The 18,226-nt window shown below is 40.3% G+C and overlaps 1 protein-coding gene across 4 annotated transcripts in view; it reads left to right on the top strand.

The window, feature by feature from the left end:
• Positions 1-18,226, top strand: part of LOC125236244 — a 126,632-nt gene that overhangs the window by 54,262 nt on the left and 54,144 nt on the right. For all 4 annotated transcript variants that reach the window (XM_048143051.1, XM_048143136.1, XM_048143211.1 and 1 more), the window contains exon 3: positions 3,768-3,944. In XM_048143051.1, coding sequence (XP_047999008.1) covers positions 3,768-3,944 — 177 coding nt within the window. The remainder of the gene's footprint in view (positions 1-3,767; positions 3,945-18,226) is intronic.

The following is an 18,226-nucleotide window of genomic DNA, read 5'->3' as shown; positions in this document are numbered from 1 at the left end:
AGAAGTTAAATAGGCCAAATCTTATTTATATAAATATATCGTAATTGGTAAGTTTTATTTTAAAAAACTGTGACTACTATTATAAAGGTACACTATTTGTGAAACCTCTAGGATAAAATGTTTAAACATAAACTAATTCCTAACTCCGAAAAAATCAGCCTAAATGACATACTAAAAATCGCCATCGTCCTGTTTTTTCACACTTTTCCGCCATTTCATCTTAATCCTTAAATAATAAATAGTAAATTATTATATTATTTAATTTATTTAATTGTTTATTAAATAATAATAATAATGAATAATAATTAAGCAATAAATGTGATTTTGGATAGCTACATATCGAGCCACGGGCCATCCATAATATATGATGCATATATACATCACCATGCATTTAAGGGTTAAACCATTAACGGGGGATGAAGATAGCAGTTTGTTAAGTTTAAGGTTGTAAAATAAACTGAAGCCAAGATTTCTCGACATAATTTTTCAAATATAATTGACATAAAACACTAGAGATGTACCTACTCGTAAAATAAACGCCTAGTTACGTATTGACTTCTAGCAGCGATAACGTCTTTCTATGGCCAATACTAATTTTTAAAATTTCGTAGTCAAGCCAATTTTCTATCAGTTTATACTTATAATTATTCAGATTGTGTGATAACTCAACTTGTGTGCATTTGTAATCGAATATACAGAATATACGGTAAAACCGTTTTAAAAACATGAATTCATTTATCTTCACACTGATATATTATTTAATTCACATATCCTCGTTCGTCGAAATTATTTTTAACTAAAACATGTTTGCTTCAAACTGTTAAATAGTTCATTCCGAAGTGTTTAAGTAAAGGATGTCATTTTATCTTTCCCATTATAAAGTTGTATTATAATATTAAGTAGTTAAGCTTAGGTTATTTAAATACGTTTTCCGGCCATACATCAACGTCGGGGTACGCCCCTGACCGCTCCATCGGGATTAATAATGTACCTACCTACTTACACTCTCCCCATTCCTTAACTGATCACAAAAGACAAATTGGACGGACGACGGGAACAATCCACACTTCTCATAAAAAGCTCTTGGTCGAGATAATGATAATACATATTCAGAGTCCAAGATCTCGTTCCTTTATATATTTCGTTTTAAATTCGTGACGTAAAATTTAATATTTCAACGGCTGCTTCAGGGTAATTTTTAAGGGAATAATCTGTCTTAAATCGGTTTTTAGGTCGTAGTTTCTTTCTATCGTGATTATTTTCTTTTTTACATTGCTGCCTCTGAAGTCTCTTTGAATTGTGCTTTTCTCGTCAGCTATGCCACAGGCTATGCTATGAGAATGATCGGATCCCGGCCTTGACCCGCGGCGCAGCATGACGTCACGTCTAGTGAAAACAACCCAGTGCGGCTGCGTGCCGTGGCGCTGCAGATTTGTCAACTCAACGTGCTTAGAGAAACCCCGTATTACTATTAGACGTTATTATATTCTTAATACTTGGGCCGCTTTGAATTACCTTGACAGTTTAATTTTATATCTATAGATGCTGTGCTTTTTAATTTCCTATGTTTTTATTGTTGTTTGTCTTAGGTCCTTTGTCCACGCCTTTCTATCTTGAGCCACCGTCTTGGCTTCGTAATTTTTCTGTGCAATGCCTTTAAATCTCACTATACATAATGCATAAACATATTAACTACATATACAGAATTTTAAATTGCGATTTATACTCTTAACGGAACAATGGAAGTTTCAAACAAAAAAACACAAATGATCCCTTCTTTTCCGAAGCATAAATTTCATTTGTCCAAATTGCAGCACTAACGCTTTAAATGAAAATTACCTCAATTTCACTCTAATAATAAATGTTCAGGTCATTTTCAGCACGCCGTGCCGTCGCCAGTATTTGCGGGACATTTATTTTGTTTTGTTTTTACCTCCGAAGCTTCCACAAAAGCTGCGAAGAAACAACCATTACTCAACATTCGCAAAAGCCGTGCTGGTGTAAATCAAATCTCTGAAAGCAAGGCTGGTAGGCCATTACCGTACGTACACGTATACCAACATATTTTCGTGTTTGGAGGTGATAGTACTCCAGTAGATTAAAACAGCTAATATCTTTAGGTATTCAAATTGGCTTCTCTCGAAATATTGGAATAATCATCATGTCAATCAAGACCTCATAATATTTTCACTCCTGCTCATATACCTAGTTAGTTTCGTGGTTTCGCTTACGAAACAAAACGCTAGTAGATATCTATCTTTATCGCACTTGCGTATTGGAGCGACAGAGCCAGACTATCTTTCGCGGCGTTTCGTTTTCGTTTCGCGTCGGAGAAATGCCATTCGGCTACGGGACCAGATCAGCTTGACCTATTAATATTAATTTTAACTTGTTTGATGATATTTGTCGTCCAATGATGATGCAAAAAGGCCAGAGTGCGTAGCCGAATGGCACAAACGCTCACGAAACGAAACGCTAGTAGATATCTATCCCTATCGCTCTTGCGTATTGGCGCGACAGAGCCAGACTACGTTTCGTTTTCGTTTGGCGTCGGAGAAATGCCATTTGGCTACGTACCCAGGTCAGAAGTACTCGAAACCGACGAGCGTGTATGAGAAAGGTTATGAAAGTGTGTGAAGCGAAAGTGATTTGTCAGGATCGTAGTAAATGGAAATCCGTGATCTCTGCCTACCCCTCTGGGAAACAGGCGTGATTGTATGTATGCATGTATGTATTGATGATGAAAATGATGACTCATAGAAAAAAAGTATTGTATACAACAGTGATATAATTAAGCTTTTCAGTCTTGTACCGTACTATTAGGCCACTCAAGCAAGCTTCTTGGCCTAAACTTGGTACTCGACTGAAAAGCTTTGTATTATATCACGATTATATAAAATACAATTAAATTTACTCTAAATATAACCTCTGTAAATTTGTTGTAGGCAAATATTTACTTGGAACGTATTCCAGAAACGATACCATTTACGTTATAGACTGTTCATCTGAAGCGATATACAAATTCATTCGTGGTAATTTCTTGAACGTGAGAGTTTTGTAGAAAGTTAATTCTTTTCTTTGTAAGGTATGATATACCTAATTTCCGAAATATTAACATAAATTCCTACTTCTGATTACTGTGCATTCGACTTTCGGACATATAAAACTTATAGTACCTATAACCTATTGTAGCCCAATTTCTAAACTTGAATGCAGCGAGAAGCGCGCTGAAATTGTTCTATCCGCCTTCTCTGTTAGCTATAGTAAGCAGTTCGTTTAATACATACTCGTATGTACTCAATCTGCATATTTTCATAAATCTCGAGTCAGCCAGAAGCGAGTTAGCATAGTATATCAGCAAGAGTAAGGTTGCTACGGAAGTTAGGAAGTAGCTGAGTAGAGGAGTGCAAACCGATATGTTACTGCAGTAGCATACTCATAAGCTATGTTACTTGGCAGTTAACTAGCAGAGGAGAGTATCCAATTTACAAGTACGGTGTACCTTAATTGCGGGAACTGTTTTAGCAAATGATATTGGAAGAATTTAGGTAATTTTAAATAGGAACCGCAATTATTACACACATCTTTGACTGTTTACTTCTTGTATCCTTTTTACTTTATCTTAATTTAAGTGCTTAATTTAAGCGTCCTTGCGCTGTCCTCGAAGGGAAAACAAGTTGTTATTCGTCCACCTGTGAATCGCGTAATAAAGAGTTAATAAAAAGTATACCTATTGACTTGTTTTAATAGTCTTGCATTGTCGACAGGCTCGGACGCGGAGCCCGTATGGAAGCTGCAAGACCCGGGCTTTGACCAAGGATATGGGTCGGAGCGGTCTCCGGAGGACGACTACGTGCCGCCCATCGTGCCCGCACCCGTCTCCGCCGTCTCCTTGCAGGAGTACGAGGCGGAGTTGAGAGTCATGTACCCGTTTATCAACGATGGTGAGTTGTAGGGATAATATGGAAGCTGCAAGACCCTGGTTTCGACCAAGACCATGGCTCGGTGTGGTCTCCCAAGGACGACTATTACCTCCCATTGTGCCTTCCGTCGTTTCCGTTGTCTCTTTGCAGGAGTATGAGGCGGAGCTGAGAGTCATGTACCCGTTCATCAATGATGGTGAGGTGTAGGGAAAATATGGAAGCTGCAAGACCCGGGCTTTGACCAAGGCTGTGATGGGACTGATGGGTCGGAGCGGTCTCCCAAGGACGACTACGTGCCTCCCATTCTGCCTTCCGCCGTCTCCGCCGTCTCTTTGCAGGAGTATGAGTCAGAGCTGAGAGTCATGTCATGTTCATCAATGGCGATAAGTTCTAGTTGTAAATGCTAAGTAAGGACGGTGTGGAAGCTAAAAGACCCTGGCTTGCTGATGCACATTATTCTGTTACTAGTAAGTTTTGTTTAAATCTCCTTTGACGCTTTTTTGGGACGTTAGTTTTCCCTGACCACGGCTAGAAAAGACTTACCTAAGTAAAAGTATTAAAACGTCAAAAAAAGTAAATTTTACCTAAATTGTTACAAATATAATATCGTTTGACTTGACCAAGGAACACTTTATAAGTCTAATTAGTGGTACGTAAAGTTTAACGAATTACTTCTTCTTCTGTAGGTACACTTCCAACAGAAAACATGCAAACAGTTAGTACATACAATTTCAGACTTAAATTTCCTAACTCAACTTTGCGAACTTTCCGAGGCATCGTTGAAGTACTTAACAATTATTGAACAGTTTCATAAACTTATCTATGTAGGTACGGTACGACCTCCAGGCGGTCTACCGTCTACTTTTGCCTCCTAATAGACAGAACATTTCTAATTTTAATAACTTTGCAATCCAAAACTTTTGACACGCTGTAATTAACTTAATTAAGGGAAAATGCCATGAAAATCATGAGTACGGAAACAAGTCAATATTTTGATGGTTATATTTTATATATATTGCCTACGCTCTAACCAAAACTTCAAAAGTCACAAACACTAAAAGCTCAGCCCCACAGTTTTGAGAGCGTAGGCGAAGCGTTAGCAGAACGCAATCATAGCGGTGCGCCGGACGAACGCTGGCGTTGCGCCCGGCGGACGCCGGCGGGAACTAAAGATCGCGGATTGCGAGCGGAATGCGCGCGGATTGCGAGCGGAACGCCAGCGTTCCTCCGGCGCACCGCTATCATTGCGCTCCGCTAACGCTACGCTATCAAAACGCTTTATGTGTGGCGGAGGCTTAATATTCATACTCCATTTATTTTTATGTATAAAAAATATAATAATTTGACAAGTAGGAATAATTAATAAATAAAAATACAATAAAACGTCGTAAGCAAGCCTACACTTTATGTACACTTTTAGATAATTTGGTTGTTCAACAAGAAGGCACTTTGTACAGACACCCTTGTGAACCTACGTCAAGACCCTGTGAGCAGGTACTAATGATTTAAGCTCAGCCCAGCCTTATTATCACATATAAAATTTTTAGCCAAAGCAAGCTAGTACAAAAAAAATTAGGTATAATAACTAAAGTAGGTATAATAACTAAATAGACCTAAGAATATAATAAAACGTAAGCAAGTGAAAATTCTACACTGTTAGGTAATTGGTTGTTCAACAAGCAGAAGGCACTTGTACAAACGGCTAGTAATTGGCTAGAGGTCGGACACCCTTGTGAACCTACGTCAAGACCGAGTATGTACTAACGATGTAAGCTCAGCCTAGCCTCATCATTATATAAATAGCAGCAATTCTTAGCCAAGGCAAGTACCGAAGAATATACTCGTATGTTTCCAAATATAAATTTTATTTCTATTTATTAAAAAAAAAACAATGTATTTACCGTAATAGCTAATAACTATTTTTAAGGTTTAAAAAGTAATGGCGTTATTAAATAATAGTACATTACGATACAAGTGCGTAAAAAAGGAAGTTCGAAACGAGTGGCGATAAATTAAAACACGACCGAAGGGAGTGTTTTAAATCGACACGAATTACGAATTTCCTTTTCACACGTGTATCGTACGACGTTTTTCAGTGCAGATGGCCCTCCGAAGTTTCGGCCTGACGTATAATGACCCACTTCTCGTACTAGTGCGTAAAAAAAACACCATCTGTACTGAAAAAGTTTTTTAAGCCTTATTAGCTCATAATCATTTTAACTTATGTATTTATAGGAAACGGATAAAACACAATTTTGACTAATCAGCACCGTACGTAAGCTTATTTAGTGAGTGCACTATTATAGATGTATTTATATAGTTCTAATAACATCCAGTTTAGTTGCTTATTAATTACTCTGGGTAAGTGAATTAGCCTGAATAGTAATTACTGTATTAAATTACTAATTACGTTGTTTCAAGTAGTCATCAGCAGTAAAGTTGTATACCTACCAGTGGCGGAGCGTCGATACAACTCGATTCCCAACGGGTTCCCTAAAATTCTCTAGTATCTGTATAAGTCCATTCAAAACAGATGCCAAAACCCCTCCGGCTTTACCAACGAAAATTTTCACGCCCCGCCACTGATACCTACCTACCTACCTATGTTTATTGTAAGAGTAACTATCTTCAAAATTGATCAAGACATGACCTATCTACTTATCCAATATAGATCAGGAAGTGTCTTGCAAAGGTTGCGGGATTGGTACAAGTGTCAAGTGCCCTGATAAGGGAAGGGTAGGATTTGAATCAGACGTTTTGTTCAAATAGATTTCCTACTTCCATTTCAACAAGTATTGGATAAGGGTGTTGTTGAAGCCGCGATTTGATATAAATATGTGTTTTATGAAGGATATATTGTTTTGTATGTTAGGAAACAGTCACCGTACCCTATGACTGCCTAGTGCCTAGTCTAGAGTCAACCTGTGCTTTACTGATGACGCCTTGAAAGTCTGTATTCTCTTGTTTAGTTTAGTGAGGTAAATTAGTCCCGTTTCATATGAGTATTTTTATTAGAACACCATGGTAATTATACTTCATTTGTGATATAAAGTTTGGTTACAAGAAATAATGTAACAGCATTTATCACAGAAATTGTTTAATTCCGTCCACCGCAGTGACTAATTAACACCCATTATTTGCTTTTAAGCCGTTGTTATTATCGTATACAAATCACGCAGTTAAATAAACCTGAAATGCAAATAGATTTAAATTGTCAACCTTCCACCCGTTTCATGGACAATAATAATAACGATGACTAAGTTCGCCTTAATTGTATATTTATTACCCTTTAGTTAAATATCCGTTATACATTTAACCTAACCAATATGACATCGAAGATTTTCAAGGATACCTACTTATATGATTTAATACTTCATCTTTTCGAGAAACCACTGTTCCCAGCCACGGGTGGGTATTCGCAAGCACAGCAAGTACATATATATGATCAATTATATTGGAACATGCGGGCCGATTTTTGAGTCTCACACGTTTACATAAACAATGCGAAATTTTCATAGTACATTTTACGAATACTTACTAGAAATAAAATACGTATAAATTACAGTATCTACTAACTAGCACAAGGTGACTAACGGTATGGCATTAAATAACTAATTTAAGTATTGATTCTACTCATTAAATGAATTGTTGTGACTTTTAGTGATTGAAACATTTTTCATTAATTGTTTAGTTAGTTTTTTCTATAAATTTTGTTTATGACGCGTTTTAAAAACATTGTATCATATCTTCATAATGTATGTATTTTATTTTACAACTGACACTAGAGTCCTGAAGGATATTGATACAAAAGAAACACCTAAAAAAAAAACTCATCAACGTCAATTACTCATCCCGGAAATTACTCATAAAAAAATCAGAACTCAAAAAGAACACAATTTCTGCTAACATAATGCATTGTGCGAGGTACATTCTGATAGCCCAGGTTTTTTTTATCATCATTCGCCAAAACACTGCGACTATATGTAGCTGATGGCTTTAGAATTTTTTAAAAACAAAAATTGATTTCGCTTGTTGGGATGTCGTTCATAATGCGATTTCGTTCATTTGCAAGCATTAATGACTCTCTAAGGGCATATTGGCAATATCAATACAAAATGGAACGCTGGACCTGACGCTGAAGTTAACAGTATATTGGTTCGGTGTTATGGGGCTTTTTAATTAACTTTTGTTCGTTAGCCTCTGCGAATGACCGTACATTTCCATAATTTGTGGACCCCGAATACGATATTGCGCGTAATTAGAACCCTAGCAAAAGTTAGAGATTTACTATGGCCGTCAGAATTAACGTTTAATGATTTATGCTTGATTATTTTAGTTAAGTAGTCGATTTACGTGTATAAAAGTTGTACAATTTATGTTATGTTGGTATGTTTAAAGCCTAAGGCGTGTGCCAATAATGCTTGTGTTTTGTTATGCCCCAAGGGCCCCGCTCGTTATACTGAATTTCGTTTAATAATAGTTATCTCCACTATTAGTAGTATTATAGTCATTAGAATTATACTAATATAATTAAAAACTACTGGTTAATTTATAGGTATTTAATACGGCTAAATTAAAAATGACTACCGCCCTTTAAAAAAAAAATACTTTTCCGCAGAATAGGTATCCGGTGAGGAAAACTTGCGCTACAAAAAATCGACTTCTCGATTATCTGTCTCGTTTCCATTTTTCAACTCACATGCTTCAATCGCCTAAGTTGACATGTAAAGTAGGAATACGTATAGAATATTGATATCATATTTAATGTAGTGGAAAATTGCTCGGGTGATAGGAAGACATCTTGGGTTAAACGACCGAGTACGACTGACCGACTTCTGGTATATCGCTAACCCCAAGCCAATTTCGGATTTTATGAAATTCATATATAGTAAAATGTATAAGTATCTTATTATTACATGTCTCCATATGTAATTGGGACAAAGTACTGTCCCGCCGAAAATAAAAGTTACTTGGGCACTGGGAAGTTCAAAATTCAAACTGGTTTTATTTGTACTTGCAAAAGAACTCGGTAACTAATCGATATCACTGATATCACTTCCCTTTGTTATGTTATGTGAGATAAGTAATTAGTGCATTTGTAACTCCATATTTAATATTAAAAAAATCTTATTAAGTATTAAATAATACATGAGTCTATAAGATAAAGGGAGCCCAGTACATTTTACTGGCCCTGAATAAAGGCCCTATTGAATCCTTTATAAAATCACTGATACTTTCGCCACAAATAATACTAACACCTACTTTTCTGTTACAACCTTTTATTGGACTCTATAGGATAAGTTAGGTATCAGCCCGCGCAATGGTTTAGTAAAAGCAAGCTCGCCCCACATTTCAGAAACAACAACGAATCACAAAGCAATCCCATATCGCTTACCACTACAAAAACATTCGACTGTCCCCATTCAAGTTTTATTGGTAGCGTGCCACCTGCGCTGCGAATAGAGTGTTATCTCATTTACAAGTTCCATTTGTATGCAAGGCCTAGGGCTCCCCTGCCGCCTCGGCCCGTCGTTTGCAGGCTCAACACTCTGAATAAAAGTAGGCGTCGAGTTACTGTTGTATCGGGACGAGCTCTATTTGTTAAATGAGTTTACAGCGGAATTCTCTAATTTAAATAAAAGTAAAAAAGGTTCCAGTAAAATTCATTAGCGAGTTTTTTTAGACCTGCCGATGTACCTACTAAGTATATTCTAGTTTACCGCAGGGTAATATATTTTTTAGTTTTTCCGTTATTATTAAAATGCATGCTCTTTATAATACATCTAAGTGCTTAAAGAACATTATCTATCTCTCCCTTAGTGATCGTATAGCTATATTTACTCTGTGGTTGGTATGATTGCTGTATATTTTTGGTTTGATACTATCTGGCTTGTTGTATATTACTATTTAAGTATGTTTATGTAAGTCTATTTATATTCTCATATATGTGTTTGTTTATTCAATTTGTGTGTTGGACATTAGAATAATTATGATTTTTTTTATTTCGAAGCACCTACTCTTTTTGATTATGTTTGTTATTTCCGCACCCAAGGTTGTCTGATAGAGATCGTGGTTTAGCGATAAGACCGCCTGTTGTCTGCCTCTATTTATAATCATTTGTTTTGTCTACACTGTATCTTTTGCTGAGGTGTGCCAATAAAGAGTATTCTATCTATCTATCTATCTAAGTTACACAAATAAATAATATGTAGTTAGCCTCTTTGTTAAACTGACATTATATTTAAATAGTTACGGATATTATATAAGTGGGTACACGGTTGAAAAAGTGCATTTTTACTAGATGCTTATAATCGGCTTATGTACTTCCTAAAAATGGGTATGTGCTATGTATTTTTCAGCTCACTATGTTCGAAAAAATTTAAACTCGTAAATGAATTAAAACATCAGCAACAAACAATCCTTACGTTTTCTATACTTAGAAAATATAAATCGCTATTGACTTAGTTAAGTTCTTTACAGTCAAACCAGAAGTAAAATGAAATGTTTCACTTGCGGCGTTCGCTTTTCATTAGTTGAAATTGCTTTCCTTTAACTTAGCTGGAATTGTATAGACGAGGGAGTTGAGGGCGAGCATCAAAGCATTGCAAGTCCGAACAACAAACTTGGTTGGAGTCAGGTAACCTAGCAAATTTAGTGACTTGCTTTATTGCAATAAACGCTGTTTTATCTGGCCTGAAAACTCTTTCGTAATACTTATATAGGTATTATGTATTGATTAATAAATCACCAAATTGCCACAGGTAATATAAAAGAAATAGTTATTTGTTTTACATGGGGGCAAAGTAGTTGTTTAACCGCACGTGCCAATATTGATACCCGAGCGAGCGAAAGATTCAAAAATTAAACCGCGAGCGCAGCGAGTGGTTCAAAAAGTGGAATCTTGAGCGTTGCGAGGGTTTCAAGGCACAAAGGTTAAACAAACTTTGCCACCGAGTGAAAACATAAAATTTTCACCACACCAATACGAATAAAATGCTGACTATAAAACATCAAACCAAATCGTATCCATCAATCTATTCAATATTTTTGATTCAAAATCATCATTTGTAGGTAAATTCTACCAGCCAGCTTAAGACATGAAGTTAAAATTTGTATGAAATTACTTTGCACTCTTGTGGATAAAATGCAATTGTACTGTCTGTTTTCGAATAGCAAAGTAAGCGTTTACCAGTTGGTGTGGTGAAAATACATTTTCACTACAAATAACTATTTTGGTATGAAACCCAATTGATTTCTTTTTATTTGTGTTTTAATATAGTGTCTAAATAAAGAAAAAAAAATACAAATTTGGAACTGATAACAGATACCACACATTTCAGAAAAAAAAAGTCTGCCAGTGGCCGAATCGAGAATCCAACTCGCGTCTTAGGTTACGTGGCTGTTTGATATTAAGAGGATACGGTAGCGAAAATGCTAAAATGGAAAGGAGCCCCCTTTTCAACTTGGGAATTTTAGTTAAATATACAAGTGTTATTAACTAGATTTATCGAAAAAAAAATTGTCCATTAAGAACAACTCAGTCAAAAGATATTTCAAAAAAATCTTTAAAATCAAGGTTCCGCTCTCGACTCTTTCCTCCTTCAAAACTTAATCAATCGGAACGAAATTTGAGAATCTGAATAACAATGAAATAATATATGTCGGACCGTTTCGCTTTTTTGGTTAATTGTTACCAATCTTGAGTATCACACCTTTTTTTGCGCCACAATGAAAAAGGCCGTTTTTGGAATTTTTTGATTGGCTCTAGAATCTTTAAAAAGCAGAATATCAAAAAAATCAAAACGGTTTAACAATTTTGCAAGTGGTATCTACCTTCACTAAAACTATGATAAGCCATATAGCTAATATATTGGTGAGTTAATGCTCGTATTCCACCGGTCCGTGACTAAATTGACGTAATTGAATATCCAACAAACGCCGAACAATATTATGCTCTGCATTAGTTGGCAGCCCTAACTAAGGGAGTCAACTACGCTGCTATTCTTTGTGGCATTTGCAGTCCAATCGTATTGAATAATGCCACATTAAAAACGAAAATGGTTTTTGTATTGTATCTAAAACTCGAGTAATAGTTATTTGTTTTACAAGGGGGCAAAGTTGTTTAACCGCACGTGCCAATATTGATCCCCGAGCAAGCGAAAGATTCCAATATTGAACCGCGAGCGTAGCGAGTGGTTCAAAAAGTGGAATCTTGATCGTTGCGAGGGTTTCAAGGCACGAAGGTTAAACAAACTTTGCCGCCGAACACAATTTTATTCACCACAGCATGACAGCACCAAGACAAACAAAATACTGACTATAAAACATCAAACTAAATTAAATCTATCAATTTATTTATGATTCAAAATCATCATTTATAGGTAAATTCTACCAGCCAGCTCAAGATGTCAAGTTAAAATTTGTATGAAATTACTTTGCACTCTTGTGGATAAAATGCAATTTTGCTATCTGTTTTCGAATAGCAAAGTAAGCCTTTACCAGTTGGTGTGGTGAAAATTACATTGCTATTTCTTGAAATAAAACAATTCGTTAGAAAATAAATCTGTAAAAAACCAAAGATATTTCTTTATTTTGACACTAGTTCTAGTTCATTGTTTTGAATTTAAATGGAATTTCAAACTGTATCTATTTTGAGTTTGACCGTCTTTTTATTCAAGATTATGTTGTGGTTTCAAATTATTTTCGCACGAATTATCGAAGGCGCTATAGCGCCTGAAACAGAAGGCTGTAAAATTAAAACAGAAAAAAAATATCAAAGGATCTTTTTGCTGTAAAGCGACGGGAGAGTTTTGAGCAAAAAAAAATTTTAACAAATAATTTATTTTCTTTTGCATTAGTTATAACTAATGCAAATATTTGATATTTTTTTTCTGTTTTAATTTTACAGCCTTCTGTTTCAGGGTTCCTCGGCAAAAACTGACCCGAAATAGTAATGAAGTGAAAAGACTTTCGTCCCATGACGAGACTTTTATATCTTGGAAATAATTTACGCAACCTTTAAAAGTTTATGTAAAGATTTTTTAGGTACCTACTCGTACAGGTGAAGTGCGAAAAGGGTTTCCTTCAGAAACGTTCATATTTGTCATGCTAGTTCAGTCGATGTCAGTACATCTTGTACTGAGACTGACTGAAATAGCATGACACGTTCTTACGTTTCTGTAACAATTCGAAGGCAAATCTTTTCGCACTACATCTGTACTTACGTATGCTGTCCAATGTTCAAACTATTAAACTCGCAAAATAAATCATAGGATAACTACATTATTAAAAAAATATTAAAATCATGTAGGCAGCATTCAATTGAATCTATGGCATACTTGCTGGCTATCAGTACAGTTACACATAAAAAAATCAATCCCGTACAGTCGAATATGTGAAGTTTTGCCACATTTCAACGATACCACTCTGATGCGCTATATGTGGTTTGAAAAATTAATAGAATAATTTTTTACAAAAAAATACAACCGACTTTAAAAAGAACAATCATCATCATGAGGTTCACTTTATGAAAGTGCTAGTTTTCGAGAGAAACTACTCGAGTTACTTAAGAAAAAACCGAAATCACCATACATGTGCCTTTGAAAATTGAGGAGTTCCCTCAACTCTTCATGAATCCCATCATCAGAACAGCTCCATTAATGTGGAACCACCTTGGAGGTAGCTCCTTTCAAACAAAAAAAGAATTATCGAAATTGGACCACGGGTCTCGGAGTAATCAGGTAACATACATAAAATGAACCCGAATATATAACCTCCTCCTTCTTTATTTTCAATAAAGAAGTCGCTTAAAAATATACTCGGAACCTTGGATTAATCGTTACTGAACCCTAGCTGGTAGTTCCTTCACCCAGCGCTATTTTTTCCCGGTAAAAACTTGTTAGGCGCCCACGGTTCTTTAATTAAACATCTAGTGGCCATAATTAATAACGCCTTACGAACATTCCGTACACCCTGGGCCTGGCAGTGGTTCTTTGTTCAAACACCTGACGAAAATCACAAACGCAAGGCGAGCCGCGAAACCAGTCTATTGTATGGCCCGGACGGCTAATCACCTCTTCTATTGTGTAAAAACGTAAACAAACGCAGGTGCATTCCACTCGAGGTGAATGACCCTAGTGTCAGGTGCATTGTTACGTAATTTCGAAGCGATAGCCTAATTAGTTTATAAGTAATTAGGATTTGAACGAAAAATGATAGCGTTAAATTCACGTAATCGAGCGCCGTAACGCGTTCGACCAATCACGACGCGCCATCCGTCGCCTATCGGGCGCAATTATTTACCTCTCTATCGCACGGAGCCTCGCGCTCAGCCGAGTCGTGATTGGGCGAATAAATTGAAATGTTTCTTTCCGTGAAGCGTAGGCGCATTCTGAAAAGGGGTATAAAAGGAACGATCGCTCGGTATGGGACATTCGAATTCGACCGGAACAAGAAGAACCAGCAGCCTCCAAGGAAAACCAGCAGCCAGCAGCCTACTACAAGCAGCCTACAGCCAGTAGCCAGCAGCCTACAGCCAGCAGCTAGCAGCCTACAGCCAGCGGCCAGCCACCCTCCACGACGGGTAGCGGCAGCAGCAGAAAACGACAGCATCGCGACGTATCGTCCGTACCGAGCGTTTCGTTAGGATATTAGCTTAGGAGTATTTTTATAACCGCGTTAAAATTAGAGTCGTTGATTTTTGTAAATATAAACCATTTGATTTGATTCGTTTTTTAGTTAGTGTATTCCAAAATCATAATCGGTACGGTTGATTGCTGAGGACGACATCGAAGCTCAAGGTACAGGCCCGGGACGAAAGAGTGAGTCGCACGAGCTCCAGCACATTCTCTCCACTTCGAGCCGTCGATAGGAAGCTTTGCGGACGCGGTCTGCAACAGTTTCTGGTCCTTCGAACCGGATTTGAACCAGTGACCTATGGATCTACAGCGACGTACCTGTCATGAGCGACGACAGGATGGTAAGGACGAGGTCCAGGTCCAACCGAGCTGCGTCAGTGACGAGCGAAGAGGAGAGGCAGCAACTACTCGACGAAGGCGCGTCGGCGGCCCGCGAACGAGAGGCCGCACGCGCAAGCGCTGAGAGGGCGATGGGCGCCGACGCGGCGCGCCCTCCCTCACCTCCCTCCGGACCCGCTGGCGTAACGGAAGGGCTTAGCGTCGCCGGCGCGCAACCGATGGGCGCGGCGACAGCTAACAGCACGCTCAGGTATGGATTAACCGTAGAGACACCGAGGTCACCGTCCTACGACACGACATTGCTATGGCGAAGGGATTTAGCCAAGCGGTTACGGCGTCGTTCCAGACCCACGCCGATCCCAGCTAGACATCCCAAGGCTGCCGTCATAGACAGAACTACCGAGAAACGAAAGTCGCTGCAGGAAACTACCAAGGAGGTAAATAAACCAATTATTAAAGCTCAGTCCGTCAGATCACATGCGAGCAGTCGCACTGTGATAGAAGCGCAGCTGTCTCAGGCGGAGCTCGAGGCCAGCGAACGGCTAGCGGAGATATCCCGGAGGAGTTGCAGCTAGAAGCGGACATGGTACGTAAACGGCTAGACGCCAGAAAACTGCAGATCCGCGCTAATGCGGATAGCGCAGACGAGCACGAATCTGCTGGTAGCGTGCGGAATTCGAATCAAGATCGATTAGACGAATGGCTAGAGAACTCGCGAGACGCGACGTCAAAACCCATTTGTAAGAGGTTAACCGACGAACCTCTACCCAAGTACGAGACTCCGAGACGACCTGCGCAGGCGGAGCGGCATATTCGAGGCCTCTCACCGGACCGCCAGGTATATCGGCGATCGATATCGCCACCGTCGGAGTCGCGTAGGCGATCGATATCGCCACCGGAGCGACGCAGGCGATCGACGACGCCGCCGGCGCGTCGCGAGCGATCGACGTCGCCACAGCTGGACGCGCGTACTCCGCACACGGCGCACACGCGCGCCACCGAAGGTACTGTAGCAGAGTCCATGCTGCACCTGTTCGAGAGGATGCAGATGGCGGCCCGTCCAGCCCCGAAGGATATATTCGAGCTGCCGCATTTCTACGGAGACGTCAGCGAGTGGAGAAGTTTCTACAATACCTACGCAGAGACATCGAAGCGGTATAAGTTTACTGACTACGAGAACGTGGCGCGGCTCAGGATGGCTTTACGCGGGGACGCAAAGACGTGTGTGTCTCACGTGTTATCGACAGCCACCAGACCCGATATGATCGTGAGAATACTGAAAAAGCAGTTTGGACGCAGCGAGGTATTGTTAGACAAGGCGATTGACGACCTGCGAAAGTTGCCGCAGTTGGGGCCTACCGCGAACGACCTCAACACTTTCGCGATAAAAATAATGAACGTGGTATCTACAGTTATGGATATCGATCGAAGGCACTATGCCGATAACCCCATGCTCATCAGAGAGGTTACGGACAGGTTGTCGCCGCATCTTCGAAGCAGATGGTGCGACTACGCGAAGAAACATCGAGACAGCAAGGACCCGGAGATTCTGCAGTTGGCGGATTTCCTCATGGAGGAGAGCGAACAGGAGATGTCCTTCTGTCACGCCCGCGCCGCCCCGAGGCGAGCGCAGGCGCCGTTATCAGTGCCGCACGCGCGCGCAGCCGGCGCTCGCGTGAAAATATCCGCAACGCACAACCCGCCGAGAGCTCCCACAGGACGTCAACACGAGGTGCAGAAAGTGACGTACGCGACACGTCAAGCCACAACATCCCGTTCGACGACGTGCCTGTTCTGCGGTGGCGGTCACCTGACGCCGGACTGCCGCAAGTTAGCCGCCCAATCCGTGGGCGCTAGATGGGAGTGGGCGAAATTAAATCGTATATGCTATCGCTGTATCGACGCGAAGCATATGAAAACACAATGCAAGGCCAAAGCGTGCGGCGTTGCAGGCTGTCCTCACGTACACCATCGACTGCTTCATGCGGACTCGCCGCAGGAAGTGCGTGAGGATACGGCTATGGTGCTAACACAAGAAATCAGGTCAGTACCTACATCGTCAGCAGTGACGTCATCGGCCGAGCCAGCGGACACGACGGAGCCGCGAGCTACGGACGACGAGAACGACGCCCGCGTGTATGTGTCGTCAACACCGGACTACAGCGTGCTGCTAAAGGTACTACCCGTAACCGTATCAGGTCCAAAGGGAACGGCGCATATCTTCGCTTTCCTTGACGATGGATCCACCTTGTCAATGATCGACCAGGACGTCGCGGACGAGATCGGCGCGGTCGGTCAAGACGAGCCGCTATGCATAAGAGGTATTCAGCGGTTGAAACTTAGCTCAGTGACACAGACGGTCAAGGCTAAAGTAAGCCCCGCTCGTGGCGGCTTGACATACGATATATCCCTAAAAACGGTAGACGGACTAGGGATACGCTCGCAGTCATTAAATAAGAAGCGTCTATTGGAATACGAACATCTGGCGGACTTGGGCGACGAGTGCTACACGGGCATGGGCGTGCCGCAGATGTTAATAGGCGGAGACTTCAGTCATCTTATAAACCCGACGGAGGTGAGGCAGGGCGGCGAGGACGAGCCGTGCGCAGTTAAAACCTCGTTAGGATGGGTTTTCTTCGGGCGAATGCCGAGGTATGTACCAAATAACGAGCAGGTCGTGATGCACTGCCACAGTGACGACAGTGATCTCGTGGAGCAGGTCAAGAAACACTGGGCAGTCGAGGCGCTTGGCATAACGGCAAAGGACAACATTCGACCCGACGACCAGCGAGCGATCGATACATTCGAACGAACAGTAAAAAAGGTAGGACAGAGATACGAAGTCGGCCAACTATGGGCTGCCGACGACATAAAGCTGCCACCGAGTTTCAACATGGCGAAGGCGAGATTACGCAATCTAGAAGCCCGCATGTCGAGAGATCCTGACTTCGCCAACGAGTATCAAGCACAGATACACAAGCTTCTGGAAAAGGGGTACGCAGAGCGCATCATGGAACCACCGCAGTCGGATCGGATGTGGTTTCTGCCCCATTTCAGCGTCTACAATTTAAATAAAGGAAAGTATCGCGCTGTATTCGATTGCGCCGCGAAAAGTCAGGGATGTGCATTGAACGATTTCATCCTCGCGGGACCGGATTTACTACAGAGCCTGCTGGGGATACTACTTCGATTCCGTGAGTGGGAATTCGCCGTCACCGCGGACATACAGGAAATGTTCCTTCAAATACAGCTGCGAAGAGAGGATCGGCATAGTCAGCTCTTCATCTGGAGGGGATCGCGGCGTGACGTGACACCGTGGACGTACCA

This window comes from Leguminivora glycinivorella, chromosome 1, assembly GCF_023078275.1.
Source record: "Leguminivora glycinivorella isolate SPB_JAAS2020 chromosome 1, LegGlyc_1.1, whole genome shotgun sequence".
NCBI classification, from domain to species: domain Eukaryota; kingdom Metazoa; phylum Arthropoda; class Insecta; order Lepidoptera; family Tortricidae; genus Leguminivora; species Leguminivora glycinivorella.
The sequence above is the reverse complement of the archived record's forward strand: the minus strand, read 5'-3'. Positions and strand labels throughout refer to the sequence as shown.